This window comes from Pantherophis guttatus, chromosome 18 (assembly GCF_059756535.1).
Source record: "Pantherophis guttatus breed Tessera chromosome 18, ASM5975653v1, whole genome shotgun sequence".
NCBI lineage: Eukaryota > Metazoa > Chordata > Lepidosauria > Squamata > Colubridae > Pantherophis > Pantherophis guttatus.
The window spans coordinates 14853526-14868003 of NC_142080.1; the positions used below are offsets into that span (position 1 = coordinate 14853526).

General features: G+C 50.6%; 1 protein-coding gene across 1 annotated transcript in view; it reads left to right on the top strand.

Moving 5' to 3' along the window:
- Positions 1 to 14478, top strand: part of COPA (coat protein complex I subunit alpha) — a 53966-nt gene that overhangs the window by 38191 nt on the left and 1297 nt on the right. Inside the window, exons 23-32 of the mRNA XM_034426328.3 lie at positions 1560 to 1683; positions 1805 to 1894; positions 2760 to 2869; positions 4835 to 4912; positions 6500 to 6568; positions 7442 to 7578; positions 8772 to 8958; positions 10737 to 10847; positions 11344 to 11505; positions 13255 to 13449. Of these exons, the coding sequence (XP_034282219.1) occupies positions 1560 to 1683; positions 1805 to 1894; positions 2760 to 2869; positions 4835 to 4912; positions 6500 to 6568; positions 7442 to 7578; positions 8772 to 8958; positions 10737 to 10847; positions 11344 to 11505; positions 13255 to 13449 (1263 nt within the window). The remainder of the gene's footprint in view (positions 1 to 1559; positions 1684 to 1804; positions 1895 to 2759; positions 2870 to 4834; positions 4913 to 6499; positions 6569 to 7441; positions 7579 to 8771; positions 8959 to 10736; positions 10848 to 11343; positions 11506 to 13254; positions 13450 to 14478) is intronic.

Sequence of the window (14478 nt, forward strand, 5' to 3'; positions counted from 1 at the left end):
GAAAGTGCGAAGATCTGGGATCATTCGTATCCCTGGGGGTATTCTGTTCCAAAGTGTAGGTGCCCCCACAGAGAAGGCTCTCCCCCTGGGAACCACCAGTCGACATTGCTTTAGTGACGGTACCCTGAGAAGGCCCACTCTGTGGGAGCGTACTGGTTGGTGGGAGGTTATCGGTTGCAGAAGGTGGTCTCGTAGGTACTCAGGTCCTAAGCCATGGAGCACTTTAAAGGTAAGAACCAACACCTTGAAATGCACTCAGAAGGCCATTGGGAGCCAGTGCAGCTCGCGTAGGAGAGGTGTTACATGTAAGCGCCATGTTGCTCCCAATATCACCCGCGCAGCCGCATTCTGGACCAGTTGGAGCCTCCGCGTGCACCTCAAGGGGAGCCCCATGTAGAGAGCATTACAGTAGTTATGTTAGTAGTTTGTTCAACAAACAGCCTTACAATGACCAGTAAGGCTCCACCTCACGCTCCCCTGAAGCCAGCCACCTTCAGTCCCCCAAAGAACAGCCCAAGTATTAGCCCAAGTCCACAAGGCAAAGTCCAGGCACAAGACAAATGGCCGTCCTCGGGGCCAAGACAAGATACCAGGCAAAGGCAGTTCTGAAGGTAGAGCAAAGCAGAGGGCAAAGGGCAGTCTGCAAGGCCAGGGCAAGACTAACGGCAGCCCTCCAAGCAAGGCAAAAGGCACGAGTCGAGGTGGGGGAGCATAATCCAAAACAAACCATGGTTCCTGGCCAGGACTAAACTCCCCATGGCTTCTCCTTTTAAGTCACTCCACTCCGGGTGCTCCTCGTGAGGAGGGGGGGGTGGCCTCCTCCCGAGTAGCCTTGCAGCCCTTCTCTGGCCTTGGCCAAACTCTGCTCTCTGTGCTCTCGGATCAGTGGAGGAGGCAGCTGTTCCTCATCGGAGGGTATCAGCCTATCAGCACCACTGCCTGTCCAGGGGTGGGATTCAACTGGTTCGGGCAAACCGGATGCTAATTTTACATCTGGTTTGTTGAACCCTTAGTAGCAAGGACTGGCCAGCCCCGCCCTGCCCCGCCCTTCCCAGGAGTCTCCACACGGCCCGTTTTGGATGCTGGGTAAGTGCAGAAGCTCTGGGAGGGCGAAAAACGGGGCTTCCGGAAGTCTGGAAACGGGCCCGTTTCTGGCCTCCGGAGGCCAGGGGAGGCTGTTTTTGCCCTCCCAGAGCTTCAAAACCTCCGGAGCATGGGGAGGCTGAAAACGCTCCCCTCCTTCCACCCAGCAACCGGGCAGAGAACCTGTTACTAAAATTTTTGAATCCCACCCCTGTGCCTGTCAGCAGCGATTGTCCCCTGTGTCTCTGCAGGCAGGCAGCTCTCTGGTCGACCACCTCCCACAATGCCTGAGGGGCCTGGGGCAGCATCGTCCTCAGCCCCTGGCCTCTGCAAATGTGCCAAGGGAGATGTGTCACCTCTGTCGGACGATCCGGTTCCAACTCCTCCTCCTCCTCCTCCGGACCGGGCTCTGATGGGACCATGATAGCTGCCCCCTCTAGGAGCTCTGAAGGTCCTCCTGTTCCTTCTTCCTTCAGATCCCAGAGATTGACCCCAACGCCCGCTTGCTCCAGCCGCCAGCTCCCATCATGCCCTTGGACACCAACTGGCCTCTGCTGACTGTCTCCAAGGGCTTCTTCGAGGGCACCATCGCCAGCAAAGGTCAGCAGGTCCAGCCCCCTCTCCCAATCCTCGCGGGCCACCCGCAGCTTATGGGCCGAGGGGGGTTGTGGCCGCTTTTGGCGGCCCAGATGCCTGAGCTGCTCTCTTCCCCCCTCCCCAGGCAAAGGAGGCGCCTTGGCGGCCGACATCGATATCGACACCGTGGGCACCGAAGGCTGGGGAGAAGATGCCGAGCTGCAGCTGGATGAAGGTGAGGGTGAGGGGGGCACGTCTCGGGAAGGAACCCCAAATTCTGGCCATGGACTGGGCATCTGGACACGTGCAAAGTGCATTTCTTCTTATGTCGGTGGCTGTTTCTTAATTGCAATCATGAAACTACTGCTGGTGTTTTCCTCAAGTTTGGAAGGAGTTCGTATGCTGACAAACGTAAAAGTGGAAAGGAATACGGTATCTGTTTGCATGTATTTTGGATGTCAATATTGCCATGTTTTTCTCCGGTTAGAATGGATTTTTCCCTCCTAAAATGATAGCATAATATTTAGCCTACTGGCAAAAGGTGTAGGTGACAGTTTTAAATTTACATTAAATAGTTTTTTTTATTTTTACTGAATTTATTTCTACAGAAATAGTCTATGGATTAGACTATTCCATTAGCAGTAATTTTAAATAAAAATACATACTAAAAGTAAATAATGTGCCATTAACATGTATTATGTATGATCAGTAACATATCAGTAGCATACATGTTATTGTCATTAATATATATATATTTTAAAAGTTTTCATGAAGTATTTTCTGTGAGACATCTTTTAATTGGGATCTTTTGACTGACTAGTTCAGTGTTTCTCAAACTGCCACTTTCAGAGGGGTGGACTTCAACTCCCAGAATTCCCCAGGCAGCTGAGCTGGCTAGGGAATTCTGGGAGTTGAAGTCGACCCATATGAAAGTGGCCAAGTTTGAGAAACACAGATCTAGTTCTTTTGAACCATATTTTCCACAGCAGAAACAGTCGAGATTCATCCTTTAGTGCAGCCTTGAAAATCTGTTTATTTTAACTGCAGAGACGTAGCCCTTAATTATTATTTTTAAAATCCCTTTCTTTTTTTGTGTTCAGATGGCTTTGTGGATGCCGGAGAAGGCTTTGGCGAGGACGGCTTGGCCAAAGGCCAGGAGGAAGGAGGCGGATGGGATATTGAGGAAGACCTGGATCTTCCTCCGGAACTGGTAAATTAGCCCAGTTGGTACAACGGGGGGATCTGTGGGCTACACTTTCCTAAGGCCACATGTGATCGTGATCTTAGTGGATTGTTTTTAAAATCCTCCTCCCTCTTCAAGGGTTCGGACTACAATCCCCATCTTCCCCAAGAGCCGGGACAAGGCAGGACTCTGAATGACGACGTCCTCATTGTGTGTGTTTGTGTGTACGTGTGTGTGGGGAGTGTTGCTTGGTGATAGACACATGGGGTATTGCTGCAAGAGCAGCTGTCGGCATTACTCCTTCTAGCTCTTTTCTCTTACTGGCTGTTTTTCCTTTCTTTCCTTTCTTTTCTTTTTTCTTTTTGTTATTTTCCAGTTTTATTCAATTGTTATTGCAAGACAAAAGAACACAAAAGAAGGGTCAGAAAATTGAGAGGAAGAAGGAGAAGGATGGGAAGAGAGGAATAGGAATAGAATAGAGCAGGAAGAGACCTTGGAGGTCTTCTAGACTAGCCCCCTGCTCAAGCGATACCATTTCAGACAGGTGACTGTCTAGACCAGGGGTGTCAAACGCGATTTCATTGAGGGCCGCATCAGGGTTGCGTTTACCTCGTGCCGGGGTGGGCGTGGCTGGAGTGGGTGTGGCCGGAATGGCGTGGCCAGCTTGACGTCACTCGTGTTGGGGGCATCTGTGGTGGCCCGAGTGCTCTGCCAGCAAAAACAGGCTGCTGAGCTCCATTATCAGCTGCGACGGCCTCCTGCTGCCCTCTGCCAGTGAAAACGGAGCTCGGGGATGGGAGGGGCGCACACGCCCCCCCCCCCGCCCCCCAAAGCTCTGTTTTCACTGGCAGAAGGCGGCAGGAGGCCGTCGCAGTCATAAACAGAGCCTGGGATGGCCACACACGGTCCATCCGAGCTCCATTTTCACTGGCAGAGGCACCCTAGGCTGGTCCTTTGCTATTTCCAGGGTGGCCCCACAGGCCAGTCCTAAGCACCCCCGCGGGCCAGATCCACCCCCCCGACACCCCTGGTCTAGACTCTTCTTAGAAACCTCCAGTGATGGAGCGCCCACAATTTCTGGTGGCAAGCTGTTCCACTGGTTAATTGTCCTCACTGTTAGGAAGTTTCTCCTCAATTCTAGGTTGCTTCTCTTTTTGGTTAGTTTCCAACCATTGCTTCTTGTCCTGCCTTCTGATGCTTTGGAGAATAATTTGACCTCTTCTTTGTGGAATGCTGCTGTCATGTCCCCCCTAATTCTTCTTTTCTCTGGACTAGCCAAACCCAAATCCTGCAGCCGTTCTTCGTATGTTTTAGTCTCCAGGCCTTTGGTCATCTTAGTCGCTCTTCTCTGAACTTTTTCCAAAGTCTCAACATCTTTTTTGTAGTGTGGTGACCAGAACTGGGTGCAGTACTCCAGGTGTGGCCTTACTAAGCCTTTATAAAGCGGCACTAAAGGCTTCATGTGATCTTGATTCTATGCCTCTGTTTATACAACCCAGGATTGCATTAGCAAAAACACCTGCAATTTCCAACTTATTTCAGTGCCGTAACTACCAGTCCTTGACTTACAACCACAATTGAGCCCAAAATTTGTTAGGCATTTATTAAGCGAGCTTTGCTCTATTTTACAACCTTTCTTGGCACAGTTGCTAAGTGAATCACTGCGGTTGTTAAGTTAGTGACAAGGTTGCTAAGTGGATCATGACCACATGACCGGGGGATCATCATAAACACGAGTCACTTGCCAAGCGCCCGAATTTTGATCATGTCATCATGAAAAGGCTGCCACGGTCGTAAGTGTGAAAAACGGTCATAAGCCACTTTTTTCAGTGACATTGTAACTTCAAATGGTCCCTAAATGAATGTTGTAAGACGAGAATTATCTGTAAGTACCAAAGTATAAGTATAAGTATAAGTATAATTTTATTTCTATACCGCCCTTCTCCCGAAGGACTCAGGGCACTGTACAGCCATCTTTTTTCCTCCTCCTAGGATGTCCCTGCAGGTCCCACGGGCGAAGCGGAAGAGGGATTCTTCGTACCACCCACCAAAGGCACCAGCCCTGCCCAGGTGGGAAAACTCTTGGCAGATCCAGGGAGCCCCTCTTCCCCCCCCCCAAAGCGGATTTAGAACCACCATAGATCCCACTGAGAAACCCCAGACGGAGCTGGGGAAAATTGGTCCCTGCAAGAGGAGATCCTGTCTCAGACCAAGGCTTGGAGGGTCCCTGCCTTTCTCAGAGCCCCTCATCTTCCTCCAGATGGATTCGGCAGCTGCTGGCTTGTTTAGGGGTTTCAAAAGGCTTTGGCCATGGCAGAGGAGTCCAGAGTCTTAACTGGGGGGTTCCGAGGGCTCTCTGGGCTGGGTGGTTTTCCTGAAGACTTGCCTCTCTCCTCAAGAAAGCAGAACTCTTGAAACAGGCAGCATTATTTCAAAAGGAACTTTTAATGGGAGAGAGGATAGCAAGAAAAGCAAGGCAGGATCTTGCCCTGTCTTTCGGACTATAAGACGCACCAGGTTTTTGAAGAGGAAAACAAGGGGGGGGGGAAGTTCTTGCCCTCCCCAGCCGCTGGAGCACTCTGCAGGCCTCCCAAACCCTCTGGGTGCCCCGTTTTTGCAAAAATGGGCCTGTTTTTGGCAAAAATGGGACATGCAATGCACAGTTTTGGGAAGCCAAAAATGGCTGTATTCGGAGTATAAGACGCCTCAACATTTCCACCCTCTTTTAGGGGGGAAAAAGTGCATCTGAAAAGTACGGTAAATTCCAGCTCAAAACCATTAGGTTAAAAGTTGTAGGAAACCCCCCCCCCCGCCCTTCTGTCCAGTCCGAGGTGAGCCAGTCTCCAGGTGCGAAGTTGTGGTGGGAACCTTGAGCTGAGAAGGTAATAAGCCGTTTTGAGGTGCCGCTTGCTCATTTCTCCCGAGCTGAGGCAAAACAGGTGGTCCCAGGCCTATCCCTTCCCCCTCCCATTCCCAGGAAGGTACCTCAAAGCAAGAGAAGGACCAGAGACAGGGAAAGGTTGTAAACTGGCATTGGGGAGGGGAGGCCCTCCCACTAGAATGGCAGCATCCCATTAGGGATCTATGGGGACCTGACAGTGGGGTCCTGAGGGCTTTCGGAGCTGGGTTGTTTTCCTGAAGACGTTTCATGACCCAACCAAGTAACATCATCAGTGCTACTAAGTGTGGAGCTTGCTCCCTGTTTCTGTACTTGTTAGTACTGATGATGTTACCTAGTATAATAATGAAATGTTTGCAAAAAAAACAACTAAGTTCAGAGAGCATCAGTATTGAGGGAGGGAGGGAGGGAGGGAAGGAAGGAAGGAAGGAAGGGAGATCACTGATGATGTTACCTGTTGAGTAATGAAATGCCTGTAAAAACCCCACAGTCTCCTCCACCGCCTCCTCCATTTCACAAACCCCCCTCCCTTCTAGCACTGATGACATTCTCTAGTTGGGTCATGAAATGTCTGCAAGCAAACCAACAAGCTTGGAGAGCACCAAACACCGCACGGTTCAGTCCTGAACTACAACTATTCTCTTCTATTAGAATTTTAACTTTCTCTGCCAAGAATAAATCTTATTTTTTTAAGATTGAGTTATAGAGCTGGTTTTCCTGAAAATGGTGTATTTCTAACCTCTTTTTTTCTCCTTCAGGTCTGGTGCAACAATTCCCAACTGCCGGTGGATCACATCCTGGCCGGCTCTTTTGAGACCGCCATGAGGGTACGTTCTCTAGGGTATTTATCCAGGTTGGGTGGAAATTGGCCATTCTGGACTTGTGCAGTGCGTTGATATTTGTAAGTGGGGTTTGGATGTTGTCTTCATTGGAAAAAACTTTTGAGGCAAGAACTCAGTGATGGCTAACCTTTTTGTCATTGCGTACCAGGAGGGGAGGGGACAGGGGAGGTGTGTGTGTGTGCGTGCCAACACCCATAATTCTATGCACCCCCGCCCTGCACATGTGCGCACAACCCCTTCTCCCTCCCCCCCCCCCCCTGGCACGTGATGGCTATGTAGGCCCGTTTTTCTTTCTCACTTGGCTCCAGCTCCTCTCTATGCATCTGAGGAAGGCGAAACAACCTTCCTTCCCGAGTTGGGAAATGGGCCATTTTAGGTCTCCAGAGGGCCTCCGAGGGAGTGGGGAAGGCTGTTTTCGCCCTCCCCAGATGCATAGAGAGGAGCTGGAGCCAGGTGAGAAAGAAAAACGGGCCTTCCCCACCACCCCCAGGCCCTCTGGAGGCAGGAAACAGCCTGTTTCCCTACTTCTGGTGGGCCCAGAAGGCCCGAAAATCAGCTGACCGGCGCGCACATGCACCCCAGAGCTTAGCTGGCATGCCAGGTGGCACACTTGCCATAGGTTCCCCATCACAGCAAGAACTAGATGATTGTCAAACTACTCATGCTCCTTAAGACTTGTGGACTTCAATTCCCAGAATTCCCCAACCAGTTTAGCTGACTGGGGAATTCTGGGAGTTGAAGTCCACACGTCTTACAATCACCAAGTTGGACAAACACTGCCCTCTGGAGGCTGGGGAGGACTCCTAGTGAGGCAGCCTTGAGCTGCACCAGTGATATTCCCGTCTGTTTTCTCCACAGCTCCTCCATGACCAGGTGGGCGTGGTCACATTCGAACCCTACAAGCAGCTCTTCCTGCAGACCTACGCCCGGGGCCGAACCACCTACCAGGCTTTGCCCAGCCTGCCCTCCATGTATGGATATCCTCATCGCAACTGGTACGTGGCAAGCCGAGCGCCCGGCTGTCCTGGCATTCTTTGGGGTGCCAGCTGGTGGTTGCAGGGCCTGCTCTTTGCATCAGGAGACAGAAGGAAAATGGGGTGTGTTTGTCCTGGACTGAAGACCCCACCGGCCTTTTGGTTTTATTTTATTTTCCAGGTAGTCCTGGACTTATAACAATTCATTTAGTGACCATTCAAAGTTACTAAGGCACTAAAGTGGGGAACTGGGAACCGTTTTGGATTCGGGGAGAAGATTGCAGCGCTTCAGGAAGAAAAGCATTTTCAGGCGGAAGAGCTGCAATCCTCTCCCTGAATCCAAAACGGTTCCCAGTTCCCTGCTGCACATTGCAGGGGAACTGGCCACCCGCCACCTGAAACGCGGCTCTGATTATTACGTTGGGGAACCCGGGAAGCGGTGGCTGGAAAGGAGGGGCGTTTTTCTTTAGAAGCTCTCGTTCGGCTCACTCGGCTCCTGGGCGCAGAGGGCTTAGGCAGCAGCTCCTACATTGCGGGGGAGTGAAGTCATTGTGGCCATTGCCTGCCCTAAGCTGCCTGCTGGGTGGCCAGAGGGGTGACCAGCCGCAAATCGTGGCACCTGCCTTGTTCCCCGAAACTGACAGGCAGATTCCCCCCCCGGACCGTCCCGAAGAGGGTTGTTCCTGACCCAGATCCCTGCCGCCTGGAACTGCCCGAAAATGGCCGAAGGGTGGGGGCCGGCGGGTGGGTGGGGCTACATTCGGTGTATAAGATGCACCCAGATTTTCACCCCCTTTTTTGGGGTAAAAAGGTGCATCTTATACACTGAAAAATATGGTAATCAAAGTTCAGATGCTTGGCAACTGACTCATAGTTACGATGGTTGCACGGCTCCGGGGTGCGATCTTCTCACGAGCAAAGTCAATGGGGGATGTATTAAGTTAACAATATCTGCTATGATTCATTTAACAACTGTGGCAAAGAGAGGTTGTAAAATGAAGCAAAATCCACTTAACAAATGTCTCATTTAGCAGCAGAAATCGGGGGTTCAATTGCGGTCATAAGTCAAGGACTACCTGAGCATTAGTTTTTGTTTGTGAGGAACCTGTTCTTGGCAGAATTTTAGGACTGAGATTGTTCCAACCCTTTTTGAGCCTCCCGGCTTCTGTACGGGGCCAGCGCTCACCTCCCTCTTTGCAATGTCCCCCCTCCAGGAAAGATGCCGGGGTGAAAAACGCCGTCCCGGCTGTGGGCCTGAAGCTGAACGACCTGATCCAGCGCCTGCAGCTCTGCTACCAGCTCACCACGGCCGGCAAGTTTGAGGAGGCCGTGGAGAAATTCCGCTCCGTCCTGCTCAGCGTTCCGCTGGTGGTGGTGGATAACAAGCAGGAGATTGCCGAGGTGCCCATCGCTCCCTTTCGCCAGTCGGGCTATTACCTATTAATACTTAATAAATTTAAGCCAGCCGTGTGCTGCAGCTGCCAAAAAGGCCAATGCAATCCTAGGCTGCATTAATCGAGGGATAGAATCAATATTACATAAAGGGTTAATACCACTCTATGATGCCTTGGTAAGGCCACACTTGGAATTCTGCATCCAGTTTTGGCCGCCATGATGTAAAAAAGACGTTGAGACTCTAGAAAGTGTGCAGAGAAGAGCAACAAAGATTAAAACAAAAAACAAAGGGACTAAAATATACGATGAACGGTTGCAGGAACTGGGCCTGGCTAGTCTAGTGAAGAGAAGGACCAGGGGAGACATGGGAGCATCTTCCAATATCTGTGGGGCTGCCCAGAGAGGAGGAAGGGGGTCCAGCTATTCTCCAAAGCACCTGAAGGCCAGACAAGGAACAATGGATGGAAACTGAACAAGGAGAGATTCAGCCTGGAAATGAGGAGGAATTTCCTGGCAGTTACAATTAGTGGAACAACTTGCCTCCAGAAGTTGTGGGAGCTCCAACAGTGGAGGCTTTTAAGAAGAGACTGGTCAGCCACTGAAATAGTATAGGGTTTCCTGGTTGTGTAGGGGGTTGGACTAGAAGACCTCCAAGGTCCCTTCCAACTCTGTTATTCTGTTCTATAAAATGGGGGAGGGGGAAGGATGTCCAGCAAGGAGGCCAGGTGGTGCCCATCGTCTCGGCCTGGAGACGATGTGCTGTCTTTCAAAATTGCCCAGCAGCAAGATCATCCAATGGATGTTTTGCAGTGCCAACCAGGTGCCATGGACATTTGTCACTCAGCCACAACCTTCACACAGCCATGACCTCCATCGGTCTCTGCCAAATCATCTGTGACCCAGCTAGGAATGGGGGTCCCGTCCCCAATTTGGTGTTCTTGTTGAAGCAGAGCTTTCGTGGTCTGGAAGTGGGACCTGTCAGATCAGTCCAACCCCAGAGACTGATGGACCCTGAGGATCATAAGAACATCTGTGTAGTCCTGCTGAGACCCCAGTTGCTGACTGGAATGCCGTGTTTCCCTGAAAATAAGACCCTGTCTTAAATTTTTTTGAACTCCAAAATAAGCACTTGGCCTTATTTTCAAGGAGGTCTTATTATTTTGGGGAGCATGGAGGAAACCAGAGGAAATGGCGGGACCGGCTGCACATGAGTTTAAATAGTTTTGGGGAGGGCTTATTTTCAAGGGAGGGCTTATTTTAGTGCATGCGCTCAAAAACCCAATTGGGCTTATCATCAGGGGAGGTCTTATTTTAGGGGAAACAGGGTAGTAGGCAAATGTGAACTGGGGCAAACTTGTCTGTTAGATCCATTAAAATGGTTGCAACAATTATAAATCCTAGGGCTGGAAGGGACCTTGAAGGTCTTCTAGTCCAACCTCCCCTACTCAAGCAGGAGATCCTAAACCATTCCGAACACATGGCTGTCTAATCTCTTTTTAACAACCTCCAGTGAAGCAGCACCTACAACCTCTGGAGGCCACTGGTTAATTGTCCCCATTGTCAGGACAATTTCTCCTTAGTTCTAGGTTGGAGCTCTCTCTGATTAGCTTCCACCCATTTCTTCTTCTTCTTGTCCCTGTGAAATCCCCTCCCCTCCCCAAGACAAAGAGGTCCTTCACCTGCTGGTATCTCATTTCCCCCTCCCCTCCCCTCCCCCCAAGGCTTGTGACAGAAGCACCCCCTCTTTGCAGATTTTCATTCGTTGTGACTCTCTTGCCTTGCAGGCCCAGCAGCTAATTGCCATCTGCCGGGAGTACATTGTGGGGCTGTCCATGGAGCTGGAGAGGAAGAAGCTGCCCAAAGATACCCTGGAGGAACAGAAGCGCATTTGTGAGGTGGGTGCAGGGCACAGGTGTCCACAAGTCTTAAAAGTTGCCAAGTTGAAAAACACTGATCCAGAAGAGCAGGCAGAGCTGAGGGTGGAGTTAAGCGAATCATCAGCCTAGAATCGTTGAGTTCCCATCAAACGGTCTAAACCCAACCCCCATGAATTGTGTTGATTCTTATCTGGCATCAATTGAGCGTTGAACCTTAGTTGACTAGATCCTCATGTAGAAGCTCAGGCAATAAATCTTTTAAACCGCAACTTCATGGATGGTCCTGATCCTTTGCGCCTGACAGTCAGTTGGCTGGCCAACGTGGGGTTCCCAAGGTGGGAGGGGTCAGGTCTCCAGCTGCTTTGGGGGATTCTGGGGCTGTTGGACTCCTCTTCCTGGCCAAAACTATGGAGAAGCAGATCCTGCATTGATCCTGGAGCCTCTGCATCTGAGACCCCCTCCCCTTTCCTGCAATCATCCCCTCCCCTTTCTGAACACATGCTGTCCCCTGCAGATGGCCGCCTACTTCACCCACGCCAACCTACAGCCTGTCCACATGATCCTGGTCCTCCGAACGGCCCTCAACCTCTTCTTCAAGCTCAAGAACTTCAAGACGGCCGCCACCTTCGCTCGCCGTCTCTTGGAGCTCGGCCCCAAGCCCGAAGTGGCCCAGCAGGTGGGTGCCCCAAGGGAAGGGGCGATAAGTAAGAGGCCGGCGGGGGTCTCCAGAGGGAAGTGGGAAGCCTCTCGGGTGTCAGGGTTCCGACCGATGCCCTAATGAAAGCAGGAGCCTCAAGCCAGTTTTCAAGAAAAATCCAGTTGTTTCTTAGGAGCGCCATGTCTGCAGGGACCTAGTGAAGGCAGCTCTGACCCCACTCAGTTCGTGCCTTGCCTCTGACCCTGTTCCCCCCTTCCCCCAAAGTGTGTCATCAGTCACATTCCCCAATGAAGCAATTTCACAGGGTCGTAGAAGTCACTCCCTCCGGCTGTTATGGGTCTCTGTGGAGATGGCCTTGACTTTGGCTGGCTAGGATGTATTTTGTTTTGACTGAGGTGTAAATTCCTCGATGCAGCTGCGAAGCTCGATCCCCCCCCCCATCCCCCTGCCTATGGCAACTTGGGAGCAGGTTAGGGAAGCTTTGCGAGTTGACATGGGGGGCTTTTCTTTCAACTCATGGAAGGTACTTGAGTGGGAGGCCTAGAAGGGGAGCGTGTATGTGGGAACGGAGAATCTCACGTTATTCCGAAGAGGGATTGCGCAGCTAAAAGAGGTGAAGTGGGGATCACATTCCCCCCACCATGTTCTGGCAGATTAAAGCGTGGGTGGGTGGTTTGCATGCCTCCCAGGCTCACTTTCTGTGAGAGAAGTTTGATCTGAATTAGGCAGACGGGCAGCTGTAGACGGAGATACAAGGAAATAGAAACCAACAGACATAATAGAAAATATTTGTAGCCCGGGTTTTAGATTTTGGCAGAGGTTTGTTCACCAAGCTTGCTTCAGTTTAATTTCTGATGAAGTTACCTACTCTGGTAACGAATCTTTTAGAAACTACTGTATTTTTCAGAGTATAAGACACACTTTTTTCCCCCTAAAAGAGAGTGAAAATTTGGGTGCGTCTTATACACCGAATGTAGTCCTGCCCACCCACTGGCCCCCACCCTTTTGGAGCTTTTGAAGGCTGCAAATGCAGCCTCCCAAACAGAGAGCCTCTCAAGCAGAACTTTTTTTTTTTTCTTATTTTCCTCCCCTAAAAATAAGGTGCATCTTATACTCCGGAGTGTCTTATACTCTGAAAAATACAGTACATTGAAACAAACTTGGAAAGCAAACCACCACCACAAACAGACATAGATAGATGATATGGAAGGATGGATGGATGGATGGATGGATGGATGGATGGATGGATGATAGATAGATAGATAGATAGATAGATAGATAGATAGATAGATAGGGGGTAGGTTGATGGATGGATGATGGTGGATAGACAGAGAGACTGACTGACTGACTGACTGACAGACAGACAGACATAAGGGAGGGAAAGAAAGAATGAAAAAGAAAGAAAAAAGGAAGGATGGAAGGAAAGAGAAAGAAAAAGAAAAAAAGTTGGAGGGAGGGAAGGAAGGAAGGAAGGAAGGAAAGAAAGAAAAAGAAAGAAGAAAGAAAGAAAGAAAGAAAGAAAGAAAGAAAGAAAGAAAGAAAGAAAGAAAGAAAGATTCTCTTTAAAAAGGGCTCTTCCAAGCAAAGTGTTCCAGTGTTCCAGGTACCCTTCTCAGTCACCCCATCCCAAAAGGAGAATCCTGTCAATCCTGTGCAGCACCCCTTGCTGGTGGGAGCCCCACTGGGTAGCGAATGAGGGTGGGTAGTGGAGGAACGCAGAGCAGCCGCCATTTCAGGGCCCCCTTTTCACCTCCCACCCTCCTCCAGACCCGGAAGATCCTCTCGGCCTGCGAGAAGAATCCCAGCGACGCTCACCAGCTCAACTACGACATGCACAATCCTTTCGACATCTGTGCTGCCTCCTTCCGGCCCATCTACCGGGGCAAACCGGTGGAGAAGTGCCCGCTCAGCGGGGCCTGCTATTCGCCCGAGTTCCGTGGCCAGATCTGCAGAGTCACAACTGTAAGTTGTTTGCTTTTTCTATCATCTCTTTGGACACATCCCTCGGGGCGGGGCTTCTCAGCTTTGGTGCCTTTCAGGCCTCTGGACTTCAACTCCCAGAATTCCCCATCCAGCATGATTTATGATCCACAGAACTCCTCAATCAGCATGATTTATATATCTCTGTAAGCTGTCCGGAGTCACTGACTTGGCTGTTCTGATCCGGATCCTAAATACAACAAACCCTCTGAAGTGAACTCAAAGATTGCTTTTTTAGGAGCTCCAGCAGCCCAGGCAAAAAGTTTCTCTCTCACCGCGGGCTAACAAATCTCTCCAGCAGGGAGAGGAATAGTTGTCTGCCCCGTCTATTCCTCTCCGCCCCCTGCCTTTTATCCCCAGAACTAGGGTGGGGCTTTGCTAGCAGCGGTGACTCTTCCGTCCCAAGGATCGGCCCATAGATTTCCACTGCTCTCCTCTCCTCTGCCTTCTGCGCATCCACACATCAGGCACTGGGCCCAGCTGTTCCTCCTCTTCCTCATCAGCCACCTCCAGACCTGGGGGCTGTTGACTCTCCATTTGAGGGCTGACGGACGGCTCAGGCTCAGCCTCTCTCTCTTTCTCTCTCTCTCTCTGCCAGCTCCATTCTCTCTTCCCCCTCAGAGGTCTCAGGCTGCCCTGATGCTGACCCTGACTCCCACGCCTCCTCCTCCTACTCTGAGTTGGCTGCTGGAGGGGTCTGCAGGCAACAACAACAGACATGTAAATTTTCTTAAATAAACTAACTCCCAGAATTCTCCAGCCACCATGCTTAGCACATTTATAAGTCTTAAAGTCGCCAAGGTTGAGAACCAGCCAGCCAGCCCTGCCTTAAAAATGAGAAACATTGCACTTAAAGCATCTTCTGGCTTACTACCAGCTTGCAAGTCATCGATTGTGGCCTATATTACAAACCAGAAGGGAAAGTATTGTAACACCTTCCACTGGATGGTCTAAATGGCCTCTGAGTAATTCTCTCACCTCTTCTCGTGACTTGAACATGCAGGCAAAATC